The 13,902-nt window shown below is 58.7% G+C and overlaps 2 protein-coding genes across 2 annotated transcripts; one reads left to right on the plus strand and one right to left on the minus strand.

Moving 5' to 3' along the window:
- LOC309579176 (NAD(P)(+)--arginine ADP-ribosyltransferase 2-like) lies at window positions 1-2,407 on the minus strand. The gene is made up of 2 exons (XM_082292287.1): window positions 1,657-2,407; window positions 1-746 (listed from the first exon to the last, which is right to left on the minus strand). The coding sequence occupies exons 1-2, from the start codon at window positions 2,396-2,398 to the stop codon at window positions 661-663; spliced, it is 828 nt and encodes a 275-aa protein (XP_082148413.1). The 5' UTR covers window positions 2,399-2,407; the 3' UTR covers window positions 1-660.
- Window positions 2,408-7,784: 5,377 nt separating this feature from the next.
- Window positions 7,785-8,985, plus strand: LOC309578585 (GPI-linked NAD(P)(+)--arginine ADP-ribosyltransferase 1-like; the record flags this gene model as incomplete). Its single annotated transcript, XM_082291328.1, has 3 exons — window positions 7,785-8,246; window positions 8,356-8,536; window positions 8,900-8,985. The coding sequence occupies exons 1-3, from the start codon at window positions 7,794-7,796 to the stop codon at window positions 8,983-8,985; spliced, it is 720 nt and encodes a 239-aa protein (XP_082147454.1). The 5' UTR covers window positions 7,785-7,793.
- Between the last annotated feature and the right edge of the window lie 4,917 nt (window positions 8,986-13,902).

Here is a 13,902-nt window from a genome sequence, read left to right on the forward strand (position 1 = left end):
TAGGCTGCCTCTGTAGAACCTTGTGTAGTTCTCGGCAAGGTGTGAGTGATTTTCAGACTCTTTCCCAACTCCGTGAATGGAGGCCGGTCTGTTGGGGATTTCAGGGGAAACCCTCCCCGCTGAGGCCTGGGCGCTGGCCAAGGCCGGGCCCCTGCTGGTCGGGACGTGCGCCATCAGATCCAGGAGTTTCTGTGCTAAAAATAGAACCAGGTCACTTGGGCTTGCTGACTCGGGCCTATAAAAGCTGGGCCCACTTTCGGGGCAGGAATGTCCCAGTTGCTGGGAGGGTTCTCCAGCTCCTCGCTGCAGCCGGGGCTCCCCAGCGACTGCGGATCTGGGTGATGGTAAAGATTCAGCAATTGCTGATGGACCCGTGTCAGTCGCTCTCCTTTCTCTCGTACAGTAACCATCAGCTGCCTTGCCTTGCTTACTCTTGCTTGTGGCTAAAGCCGAGCGCGGAGTTTTATTGGATCAATGGTTTTACTCTTGTGTTGCCTGTATATCCGTGGTAAAAGAACAACATTCCTTCCACTGCTGTCTGTGGCCTTTAAATCGCCCCCGGGAATTGGCACAGCAGCGGCCTCGTTGCTCTGGGGGTCCTGGTGGCCTTGGTGGCCATGGTGGCCACAGGGACTGTGGTGACCTTGATGGGCTCGTGGCTCAGAGGATCCTGCTGGCCACTGCCAGGGCTGTGGTGGCCAGGAGAAGCCCTCCAAGGAGGGGGGGGTCCCTGGGGCCGCTCCCATCTGGGGGGACAAAGACAAGGGTCAGGGGGTCAATGGGGGGAGTGAGGGGGTCAGGGAGGGCCATAATGGGGGCTGAGGAGTGACAGGAGAGACGGGGGCCATGAGGTCACAGGTGACAGGGTGTCGGGGGGCATGGGGGGTACAGGGAGCCAGGGGGTGTCAGGGGGGTCATGGTGGGCTTTAGGGGTGACAGGGGTCAGGGGGAGTCAGGGGTGCCATGAGGGGTGGCAGAGGGTGGCAGGGGTCAGGGGTGCCATGAGGGGTGACAGAGGGTGAGGGGGGGGTGAGGGTGGGTCAGGGGTGCCATGATGGGTGACAGAGAGTGGCAGGGGTTCAGGGGGGGTCAGTGGTGCCATGAGGGGTGACAGAGGGTGGCAGGGGTTCAGGGGGGGTCAGGGGTGCCATGAGGGGTGACAGAGGGTGGCAGGGGTTCAGGGGGGGTCAGGGGTGCCATGAGGGGTGGCAGAGAGTGGCAGGGGTTCAGGGGGGGTCAGGGGTGCCATGAGGGGTGACGGGGGCTGACAGGGCTCAGGGGGGCTCAGGGGCTGCCATGGGGGAGTCCCAGCTCAGCCGTGTCCAGCACACGAGCCTCGTACCCACAGCTCCCTGTGTCTGTCCCTTTCCCTGTCCCTGTCCCCACCGGCAGGAGTGTCCCTGGCCCCTCCCAGGTGTGGGGGTCCCCGTCCCTGTGCCCTGTCATGGGTGTCCCTGTCCCCACGCTCTCAATGAGTGTCCCCACAGCTGGCAGCGAGTGTCCCCACCCCCTGCGCCCTACCATGGGTGTCCCCTGCCCACAGTGGGTGTCCCCAGGGCTGGGTGTCCCTGTCCCCCATCCCCAGTGGGTGTCAGTGTCCCCTGGGCCTTATCACGGGTGTCCCCATCCCCCCGGTTGTCCCCTCTGTGCCATCACCTCGCAGCCACTCGCAGTTGTAGTTGCTGTGGGTCCCGGTGGAGTTGAGCCAGATCCGTGCCCCCTTCTTGTCCTGGGTGACATCGGTGACCTCGAAGGTTTCGAAGGGTGGGATCAGCACCTCCTTCTCATTAAAAAAGCTGGAGAATCGCTGGATGTCCACACCGTGGCACGTGTGCACCTGGAACACCGTGTCTGTGCCGTAGCGCTGGGCGACAGCTTTGGAAAGCGACGTTGACGCAAATTGACCAAACCGGACCTTCTGGCCCCGCTGAGCCTTGAACTGCTTATTCCTCACCCCCCGGAACACATCATAACACTTCTGTCCCCTCAGCTCCGCCAGGGCATCGGTCAGCAGGAAATGCAGCGCTTTGAAGTGGAAGTTGTCCCGGTATTCCCGAGGGGAGCTCCCGGCCTCTCGCACGGCCCCGTTGAACTCCTCATACACGTCATCCATCGTGTAGGCCATGAGGGCGATGGCCTGGGCTGGGGACGACAGAGGGGACACACAGGACCCCTTCTCCTGCCACTCGGCCGTGGCCTTTGCCCAGACCTGGGCGAACAGAGGGTTCTGCTGGAACTCAGAGCGGTTGAGGGCCGGCAAAGCCGCGGTCATGGCAGGGCCACAGCCCTGGTACTGGTCATTGAAGGAGTTCTGGGCCATGTCCAGGGGCACCACCTCGATGGCCGCAGTGGCCACGGTCATTGCCAGCAGGGCCAGGGTGTGAGCCAGGGGAGCCATGGAGGGGAGAGGCCACGGGGAGCTGAGTGGGACACAGAGGGACACAGAGGGGACACAGAGGGGACACTGAGGAGATACTGGGGGACACTGGGGGGACACTGAGGAGATACTGGGGGACACTGGGGGGACACAGAGGCAACATGGGGAGGGTTCCTCAGGGAGGGACTGGGGAGGGGAGTGGGGTCAGCCCAGGGGGAGGAGAGGCAGCCCCAGCCAGGAGACCCCTGGACATGTCCTGGGCCCATGATCCCAAATCCTGGGCTCACTTCTGGACCCCCCAAAGCCCCCCAGCCCCCCAGGGACCCCACTCCCACAGTGCCATGTCCTCCTGGCCCCCCAGAAGCCCAAACCCACTCCCATGGTTACACGTCCCCTCAGCCCCCCAGGACCCTGATCCAAATCTGGGGTCACTCCCTGAGCCCCCCAGTGTCCCCCTCGGCCCGTCCCCAGACCCAAACCCACTCCCACCATCCCCTGTCCCCCCTCACTTTCCCCCACACCACCCCATGACCCCAGTCCCAGTCCCGTGACTCCCCCAGTGTCTCCCCAGGGCCCCAGTCCCGATGCCACGGGCCCCTGTCCCCCCCCAAGTGTCCCCGGGGTCCCCCCAGCCCCCGATACCGAAATTGGCCGGAGTGAGCTTCCTGAAAGAACTGGAGGGATCAGAGAGCCGGAATTCTGTATCGGTGCTGGACTCACAGTGAGTCTCTCCTGCTCCTGCAGGTCGGGGAGACTTTGCCGCCGGGTATTAATCCACCATAATTATAAATATTCATTAAAATGGGCCCCCCATCTAACACAGAAACAGCACCTTTCCTGGAAATCATTTGCATGGCTCCACCTCCTCCAGGGTGTCCTTTTATGGTCCTGGAGAGTCCTAAAAATGGGGTTTCTGGGGGTCATTTTCACTGGGTGACCCAATATCCCAAATGACCTCGCCTCAAACTTTCACTTTGGGCACGTGCTGCTCCTCCTGTGTTACAGAACTCGCCAAGAGCCCCACTGGAGTTCCCTTCATCGTCTTGGCAAGTCACAAATTAAATTTAAGTTAAGGTTAAGTTAGGTGTAAGTTTAGCGTTGTCCCTTTGTCAAACTGCTGATTTTAAGGTATGAGTTACATTTAAGGTGTCCCTTAAGGTGAAGGTATAAGTTAGGTCTCAGTGCTGCTACATTTGAGCTCTGTGAAGCTTTCTGGCCGTGTTCCCTTTATCCTCGCCCTCGCTGTCCTTCTGCCACAGGCACCCAAACGCACCCACACCCACGGACAGTGCTCGGGTCATTTTGGGTTTGATTGCCTGGATTTGCTTTGGTTTTGTTGTTGTTTTTTTTTCTGTGGTGTGCCTGAACTGCCCTGTAAGCAGCAGAGTGACTCTTGCCGATGAACTTCGTGCTGTCACTTCATATTAAAATCTGGGTTTTGCTGATGCCCTTGCAGGTGATTTTTAAGTGATCTCAAGCACTCGTTTGTAACAACCCTAAACCCTGGATCCAAATGGGGAAGGCAGAACCGATGCCCTTTAAAATCAGAAGCTGGGAGAGGAATTGAGGGCCTAACAGAACTACTCGGGGAATTTGGTTTATTGACAGAATGTGAGTCAGAATCGAACACTCCTATCTTGCCACTTAAAAAGCCTGGGACGGACAGGTACAGGCTAGTACAAGACTGTGGGAAACAGAGGAGTAAAGACTCCTGCGGTCAGTGGTGGGTTTGATTCACAGCCCTGGAAGAGATTAGGTCTGGCAGAATTGGCAGAGATTTATTGACCTGAAGCAAGAGAATTACAAACCTACGTTATAAGTAAAAGTATGTGTTGGGTGTGTTATGGTGGAGGGTTTTAAGTATAATAATGTGATTTTATAGTTTAAGAATTTAGATGTTATGATAGAAGTATCTGTGTGGATGTGACATGACAAGCCATTGGTTGAGACACAGCTGCAGTGCAGTGACAAAGTATTACAAATGATAGGTCGTCAAGTCAAAACAAAGTTTCCTTTTAAGCTCCTATTGGATTAGAAAGTTATAAATTCCGACGTAACCTCGGATCTTGTGAGTATTTCTTGTTAAGGCGACTTGTCACTAAATCTCACGCCTCTGGGACTGCTGCTTGTTTGTTATTTTAAGTAATGAATCGTGTGTAACTGCTACAGTCCCATCTCTCTTTCCTAAGAGCCCCGAAAGCAGCAGTGAAAGTGGTCTGAAGTACGGCACCAATACGAGACCTCCGAGCAAACAGCCACACAGTCCAGGATGCCCACCCCGCTGCAGCCCGGCCCTGCACCCTGTTAGCAGCCCTTACAGAGGGCTCAGAGCCCTTACCAGTGGCTCAGAGCGATGGGTTTGAAGGATGGCTTCTTTTGCAAACCCCTTGATAAACAAAGCCGGGCCATTTTCGCCTTTGAGTGGGAAAATCCCCAGCCTGGCCCAAAGACTCAGCCTACCTGGACTGTGTCACCACGAGGATTTAAAAACAGCCCAACGACTTTTGGGAACCAACTGCAGAAGAACTCGAGGCCTGGAAGGAGGAGAACCCGAAGGGTTGGTCCCGCAGGATGTGGATGACATCCTGTTAGCAACTGAAACGAAAGCAAAGCGCGTGGAATCGACCACCAGTCCTCTAAATTCCCCACGCCAAGGGGGCTAAGGAGCGTCCCAGGACAAAGCTCTGATCGTGAGGCAGCAGGTTCCCTACCGGGGGTCTGGAATAATTCCAGGCCAGCGGAAACTGGGAAGGGACAGAAACGAGGCCACCTGACAGGTACCCCAGCCTGCGGCCGCCCGAGCCTCGAGAGCACTGTCGGGCTGGTGCAGACTGTGGGGCTCAAATTGCGGGTTTAGTTAAACCACTGAGTGAGCTTTTAAAGGACACCCAGAAGGACTCCTGAGGGTGGACACACCTTCTGTAACTCAAAGACGGCCCTGACGTCCACACCTCCCATGGGGCTTCCGGACCTAACAAAGCCCTTGGAGCTTTTTGTGCACCAGCGACAGCACCGGGCCCTTGGAGTCCTGGCTCAGAAGGTGGGGGAGACTGCAGGAGACCTGTGGGGTGCTTTTCCAAACAGCTGGACATCAGCCAGGACTGGCCCGGATGCCCGTGAGCTGCAGCAGCGACTGCTCTCCTCATCCAGGAGGCCCAGAAATGGACCTGGGGACAGAAGTGAGTTGTGTATACCCCGCACACCGTAACCGCAAAAAGATGTGGAACAAAGGGCGGAGCTCGCAGTGCTACGAGGAGCCCTGGAGCTGGCAGCAGGAAGAGGAGCAAAGCCTTGAATCCAGGGGAAACCTGCTTTGAGCAGCGTTCATGGCCAGGGAGCCAAATGGAGAGAGAGGTCTGTTAACAGCACAGGGATCTCCGACTAAATATCAACAAGAAATATTCAAGAAATATTGTCCCTCCTTGATGCCACCCAGCTGCCCAAAGAAGTGGCCGTACCCAGGGCACACCAGCTTGGGGATTGCCCAATCCGTGCAGGAAAGGGACAGGTAAAGCTGCAGGAGACAAAGCGTCCCGGTGCCACCACCTGTACCTGAGCAAGGAGTTTCACTGCCAGAGGGGAGCCCTGGCTGGAGTCGGGCAGATTGAGAATTGGCTGCTTATCTAAAAGCCCACAGTAAAGAGGGTGGTGACCCCCAATAGCCAGGCCAGTCCCGCCCCAGCTGATGCTGCAATGGGTAAGGGAGAAAAGCACCAGCAAACCCTGGGGAGACCGAGCGATGGGGACAGACCTGCGGGCACAGATACTCAGTGAACGCAGCACAAAAAACCTGTCAGGTCCGTGAGAGAACAATCCCAATTTGCCTTAAAAATAACCCTGGGAATTCAAAAACGCTGCCCCCAGGGAGCACTGAAAGAGGAAACGCTGCCGGGGATTGCTGGCAAATGGCCAGCGAGGATTCAGGTATCTCCTGGTGCCGGTGGATCCCTTTTCCAGGCGCTTCCCCTGCCGCACCAAGGCCAGGGAAGTCACCCAGGCACTCCCCAAAGAGCTCCTCCCCAGCTCGGGGTTCCTACAGGGGTGTCCTCTGATAGGGCACCCCATTTGGTATCGGAGGTGTGACAGCGGCTCAGTGAGCAGTGGGGAGAGGGACGGGGGGCACTGGGGGACACGGGACCGTGGGAGCGGGATTGGGGTCCTGGGGGTGAGAAAGAAGCGAGGGAATAGAAAGTTCCAGTTCCCCTGAAGGGGCTGCGGTGGAGCTGAAAGATGGACGAGCAAAGAAGATAAAGGATGTAGAAGTGCTGACACAGGATGATAAACGCTGCCAGAAGCACCTGAGAAAGAGATAAAGGGAACTCCAGTGGGGCTCTTGGCGAGTTCTGTAACACAGGAGGAGCAGCACGTGCCCAAAGCGAAAGATCGAGGCGAGGTCATTTGGGATATTGGGTCACCCAGTGAAAATGATCCCCGGAAACCCCATTTTTATGACTCCCCAGGGCAATAAGAGGATTCTTAGAAAGAGGTGGAGCCATGCCAATGATTTCCAGGAAAGCTGCTGTGCCTGTGTTAGATTGGGGGGCCCATTTTAATGAATATTTAGACCAGGACAGACCCGCTGTGAGTCCAGCACCGATACAGAATTCCGGCTCTCTGCTCCCTCCAGTTCTGTCAGGAAGCTCACTCCGGCCGATTTCGGTATCGGGGGCTGGGGGGACCCCGGGGACACTTGGGGGGGGACAGGGGCCCGTGGCATCGGGACTGGGGCCCTGGGGAGACACTGGGGGAGTCACGGGACTGGGACTGGGGTCATGGGGTGGTGTGGGGGAAAGTGAGGGGGGACAGGGGATGGTGGGAGTGGGTTTGGGGTCCTGGGGGCAGCAGAGGGGACATGGGAGCAGGAGTGGGACTGGGGCCATGGGAGGGCTGGGGGACACTGGGTAGGGCAGGAGGCAGGCCCTGGAATTGGGTTGGGGTCTTGGGGGGATACCCAAGGGGTCACGGGACTGGAAGGGGAATTTGGGCCTGAGGGCAGCAGAAGTGGACACTGAGGGGTCAGGGAGTGACCTCAGGGTTTGGGTCAGGGTCCTGGGGGGGATGAGAGGACACCAGGGGGGACAGGAGACTGTGGGAGTGGGATTGGGGTCTTGGGGGGGGCTGGGGGACACTGGGGGGTGCAGAAGTGAGCCCAGGATTTGGGATCACAGTCCCAGGACATGTCCAGGGGACTCCTGGCTGGGGCTGCCTCCCCTCCCCTTGGGCTGACCCCACTCCTCTCCCCAGCCTCTCACCAAGGAACCCTCCATGTCCCTCAGTACCCCCTCAGTGTCCCCCAGTGTTCCCCAGTATCTCCTCAGTGTCCCCCCAGTGTCCCCCAGTATCTCCTCAGTGTCCCCTCAGTGTCCCCTCTGTGTCCCTCTGTGCCCCACTCAGCTCCCCGTGGCCTCTCCCCTCCATGGCTCCCCTGGCTCACACCCTGGCCCTGCTGGCAATGACCGTGGCCACTGCGGCCATCGAGGTGGTGCCCCTGGACATGGCCCAGAACTCCTTCGATGACCAGTACCAGGGCTGTGGCCCTGCCATGACCGCGGCTTTGCCGGCCCTCAACCGCTCTGAGTTGCAGCAGAACCCTCTGTTCGCCCAGGTCTGGGCAAAGGCCACGGCCGAGTGGCAGGAGAAGGGGTCCTGTGTGTCCCCTCTGTCGTCCCCAGCCCAGGCCATCGCCCTCATGGCCTACACGATGGATGACGTGTATGAGGAGTTCAACGCGGCCGTGCGAGAGGCCGGGAGCTCCCCTCGGGAATACCGGGACAACTTCCACTTCAAAGCGCTGCATTTCCTGCTGACCGATGCCCTGGCGGAGCTGAGGGACATTCAGGGACGGCAGCGCCGCTGTTTGATCCAGGGCGTGAGCGGGCTCCGGTTCGAGGCACCGTGACAGCGTCCGGTTCGGTCAGTTCCTGCCGATGTCACCCTGCGGAGGTGACGGTCACGGTGGAATGGACACGGTGTTCCAGGTGGCCACGTGCCACAGCGTGGATGTCCAGGATTTCTCCTCCGATCCGAGCAAGAAGCAGGTGCTGATCCAACCCTTCGAGACCTTCAAGGTCACCTTTGTTGTCCCGGATGGGGACAAGGTGCACATCATGCTCAACTCCACCAGGACCCACAGCAACTACAACTGCGAGTGGCTGCGAGGTGACGCCACGGGGACAACCTGGGGGGACAGGGACACTCAGTGAGGGCTGGGGACAAGGACACACAGGGCTGGGGACACCCATGGCCAGGAGGGGACAGGGACAGCCACTGTGGGTGGGGGACAGGGACACCCAGCGCGGGGGACAAGGAGAGGGACAGCCTTTGCTGGGCACAGGGGATGGGGACACCCAGAGCCAGGTGAGTGGGACAGGGACATCCAGTGCTGGGGACGCCCCTGGGGCTGGGGGGACAAGGGCACAGGGAACAGGGACCCCGTTATGGCCCCCTCTGATGCCCTCAGGGCCCCCCTGCCACCCCTGTCCCTCCCCCAGGCCCCCATGACCCTCCTCTTCTTCCACCCAGGTGGGAGCATCCCCAGGGACCCCCCTCACCTTGGGGGGCTTCTCTTGGCCACCGTGGCCATGGCAGTGACCACCAGAACCCTCTGAGCCACAAGGCCTCCAAGGTCACTGTGGTGTTGGTGGTCACTGTGGTGTTGGTGGCCACTGTGGCCACCGTGATCATGAAGGCCACCAGGACCCCCAGAGAAATGAGGCCACCACGGCTATCAAGGCCACTCTGGCCACCGTGGTCACTGTAATTACTGAGGCCACAGTGGCCACCGCAGCCACTATGGCCACTTTGGCTCCTATGACCACTGTGGCCACTCTGGGCATTGGGACCACTGAGGTCATCACCATCACTGTGGTCACCATGGCCATTGTGGCCACCGTGGTCACTGTAACTACTGAGGCCACCGTGGCCAGTGTGGTCACCAAGGTCACCATGGCCACCACAGCTGCTGTGGCCACCGTGGCCACTGTAACTACTGAGGCCACCGTGGCCAGTAGTGCGGTCACCAAGGTCACCGTGGCCACCACAGGCTGCTGTGGCCACCGTGGCCACTGTGACCGTCCGTTCCCACCCGCCCAAGGGGACGGGAGCCGCGCTTTGGGCCAGTCCGGAGCTGCGGGAAGGAGCCAGGCCCTGAACGCACCCGGCAGCGCCGCTGAACCTCGAGCCAGGGGAAGTGCTGGGCAACTTTGTCAAAGAGGAAGAGCTCAGGGCAGGGGTCACCACCCCACGGGTCAGCGCTGCCCAGTGCAGCTAAAAAAGGGTTAATGACCAGTTAGGGGCCAGTTCCAAAGTTCCTGATTTGAGGCAACGCAACAGAAGAGGCATTTGGGGGACAAAAACCAACCAACCAACCAACCAAACAAAATAAAAAAAGAAAAAGGATGGAAAAAGAAAATAAAGGAAAGGGATAAAGGAAACACAGAAAGAAGAAAAGGGGTAAATAGAGAAAAATATAGAGGAAAATAGAGAAAAGTAGAGAAAACAGAGAGAAATGGAGAAAAAAGGAAAAAAGGGAAAATAGAGAAAAATAGGAAAAAAGGAAAAAAGGAAAAAGAAAAAAGAGTAAAGGCAAAAGAAATACAGAAAAAAGGAAAAAGAAAAAAGAAAGCAAAAAAATAAAAAAGGGGAAAAAAGAAATAAAGGCAAAAGGAAAAAAGGGAAAAGGGGGAAAAGGGGAAAAAGGGGAAAGAGGAAGAGAAAAAATAAAGAAAAAAGAAAGAACCTTACCCCCTCCTCCCCCGCCCCCAGCATTTCCCTGAGCGCCCTTGACTTCTTTGGAGATTGATTTATTTGCATTCATGCCCAAATTCTGTGAATTCCCACGTATTCAGGAATTTAAACCCGACCAAACTCTATTTCCGCACCCCAGTTCCTCCAGCCCTGAAAGGAACGAGAGGAACTTGTCTTTACAAACGGATTGCGTGAATCTGGTGGTGGATGGGGCCAGGGACGCGTCGATGGGGAAGTGATCGCAGAAACCAAACCATCAGTGCCACAAAATCGTTCCTCATCGACATGGGCTCCTGAGCTCCTGAACTTCGGGAAGAAGAACCAAGACTTAACAGGCTCATGGATATTAATTTCCGCGCCCAAGGTGGAGCTAAAGCTAATTTTAGTGGTCACGTATCTGTGTTGTAGAAAGGCGGGGTGGGTGGTAATGGGACACCAGTAGCGGGACTGGGAAGCCTGCAACTTCCAATGGGGAAAGGGACACGGAGATGCGGCCGGGAAAATTCGGATAAAACGGAGCCGCGTCGTCCAGCAATTCGAGACACCCCACGGGAAATGCCCCGTGGCCTCTCCCTTTGTGTGTGAATAAAATCACAGGGCTCCTCTGTGGGCACAAACCTCTGGCAAGGTGAATTTTTCTGCTCAAAAGTTCGACAGCGAAAATGTTGTTCCGCTTGGGTTGTTCTCCAGGCAAGAAAAATGAGTTCCCAAGGCTGTTTGTTGAAGCAGGAGCTCGTTAGCCAGCAGCAGTTCCCGGGAGCAGACCGTGTTCCCGGTAACCTCGAGAGGAGCTCGGCGCAGGCGCCGCTCGTTGAGGTCTGACGGCGTTTCTGAGACCACAGAGCAGCGCGAGGCTCGCGGAGAGAGGCACCGCCACCCATTTGTTTATGGAAACGCCTGATGTTTCGCTCAGGAAACTCTTTTTTCCTTCAAATCAGGGGATTTTCCCTCTTGAGCCCGCACATCTCCTGGAACTCGCCGCGGAGTTGTGCTTCGGGAATTGTCCACCGGAGGGCAGCAGCGAGCGCGGGGAAACAGCGGCACTGCGCATGCGCCGCCCCGCGGCTGCAGTTCCGGCTGCCAACACCAGGCGGCAGCACGAGCTGACGGCGCTGCCGAGCGCCCGCCCCGCCCCAGCCCGGCCCCGGGGGCTCGGGGATGGTTCGGGACGGGGCGGCCTCAAAGCCCGTCCGGTGCCACCCCTGCCATGGGCGGGGACACCTTCCCCTGGGCCGGGCTGCTCCAGGCCCCGTCCAACCTGACCTTGAACCCTTCCAGGAACTGGGCAGCCACAGCTGCTCTGGGTGACCTGTGCCAGGGCCTCCCCACCCTCACAGAGAAGGATTTCCTCTCCATGTCCCGTCTATCCCTGCCCTCTGGCAGTGGGAAGCCATTCTCCCTTGCCCTGCCCCTCCATGCCCTTGTCCAAAGTCTCTCCCCGGCTCTCCTGGAGCCCCTTTAGGCACTGGAAGGGGCTTTGATGTCTCCGTGGATCCTTCTCCAGGCTGAACACCCCCAGCTGTCTCCACAGCGGAGGGGCTTCACCCCTCGGAGAATCTCCGTGGCCTCCTCTGGACTCGCTCCAGCAGCTCCACATTTTCTTTGTGCTGGGACCCAGAGCTGGCAGAGTGCTCCAAGTGGGAATGTCTCATGGTGGGAATGGCTCAGTCCCTGCCCCACTCCCATCCCTGAACAAGCACCTGGCATGGAGAACCTGGGGGGGCTCCAGCAGCTCCGGCCTTGGTCTCTGGCAGCGTCACAGGCCCAGCAGCTGCTCCTGTCCCTGTCTGCACGCCCAGTGCCTCCCCTGGCACTGCGGACACAGGGCCAGCCAGGGCAGGGGACAGCCCCGGGGGTGTGGGACACAGGGCCAGCCCAGGGCAGGGGACAGCCCCGGGGGTGTGGGACACAGGGCCAGCCCAGGGCAGGGGACAGCCCCGGGGGTGTGGGACACAGGGCCAGCCCAGGGCAGGGGACAGCCCCGGGGGTGTGGGACACAGGGCCAGCCAGGGCAGGGGACAGCCCCGGGGGTGTGGGACACAGGGCCAGCCCCGGGGATCACTTCGTGTGACACACACATGGCCTCAGGGGTGGGACGGGGACAGCAGCAACACGACAGGTGCTGGGGAGGGATTTACAGAAATAAACAAACGAGGCAGCAGGGTGGAATCCTGAGGGCAGGAGAAAGGAGAAGCTGCCAGGGCAGCTCTGTTCTGCAGGAGCGGCCGTCGGAGGCGGCCCGGAGCCAGCAGCTGCTCTGCAAATCAGGAACAGAGGGCACAGAGAGGGACCTGGGGAGCCCCGGGAGAGGCAAGGCTGGAGGTGAAGCCCTGCAGACAGACAGGTGGGAGATGGAGCTCGGGTGCTGCACGCCCACACCGCTCTGTGATCTCAGAAATGCTGTCAGACCTCAACAAGGAGCTCCTCTCGAGGTTATCGGGAACGCGGTCTGCTCCCAGGAACTGCTGCTGGCTAACGAGCTCCTGCTTCAACAAACAGCCTTGGGAACTCATTTTTCTTGCCTGGAGAACAACCCAAGCGGAACAACATTTTCGTTATCGAACTTTCAAAGAAAGTCCCTGACCCAAATTGCAGCTGGGATGGAAAATGACGGTGGCCAAAGTCCACTCTCTTGTGACCTGTGGACGCCGTCCTGAGACCTTTGGAGCTGTCCCGCGCCTCGGCGGGCTGTGCCCAGCACCCCCCGGCAGCGGGGCCCCACGTCCGCCGTGCTCGGAGAAGCAGCGCCGGAGCCTGGGCTGCTGCCCCGCTGCTCGGGGCTCGGCCCTTCGGCCCTCGGGGAGAGCAGAGGCAGCGACCCTTCCCTGAGCTCTGCGGGATTTCTCAGTGCAAACCTGCCCGTGCGCCTGCACGGCCGCGGTGCCTCCCCTGCGCCCGCACCGCCGGCCCCTGCCCGCGGCAAACTCTTCAGGGCTCTGGGTGGGAGAGCGGATGCGCTGCAGCGAGCGCAGCGGGAATGTTCCTCTGGGATCCTCAAATTCTTTAGAGTTGTGGGTAAGTCAGGCTGGGGTGGTTTTAGGTTTACACTGACCAATATTAGATTTTTTTCTCTGTGTGCTTTATCCATTGAGTAGCAGAGTGAGCTTTGCCAAAGAACTCTGTTGTGCTTTTGCTTTTATTTTAAACCACTTTTGCTGATGCCTTTGCCGGTGCCACCTTAAAACCCTTAAAAGCCACTCAAAACTCTCTAACACAGGAGCCCTGGGAGCAGTCAAGAAGAGCAGGGAATGTCTCTCGAGGGAGAACACGGAGATGGAAATATTGGCCAGGGCTGACAGCTGCCAAGGATGGACTGGGCATCAAGGAATCGTGGAATTGTTGGGTTGGATGGAAAAACCTCTGAGCCCACCGGGTCCAGCACTGCCCGCGGCAGTGCCAAGGCCACCCCAGACCGTGTCCCCAAGCGCCACATACACACATCTGTTAAATCCCCGCAAGGATGGGGACTCCAGCCCTGCCCTGGGCAGCTGTGCCAGGGCTGGACAGCCCCTTCCAGGAAGGAATGTTTCCAATATCCAACCTGACCCTCCCCTAAATCTCCCCCGAGGCTGTTTCCTCTTCCCCTGTCACTTGTTCTCTGGGAGCAGGACCCGACCTCACCTGGCTGCCTCCTCTGGTCCTGCTGGGGTCCCCCCTGAGCCTTCTTGTCCCCAGGCTGTCCTCAGCTCCCTCAGCCCCCATTGTCGCCTGACCCCCAGCTGGAATGTGGTGGGGACACTGGGAGATGAGGACAGCAGTACACTGCGATGGAGCTGGAG

This window comes from Coloeus monedula, assembly GCF_965178545.1.
Source record: "Coloeus monedula genome assembly, chromosome: 1".
Classification (NCBI taxonomy): domain Eukaryota; kingdom Metazoa; phylum Chordata; class Aves; order Passeriformes; family Corvidae; genus Coloeus; species Coloeus monedula.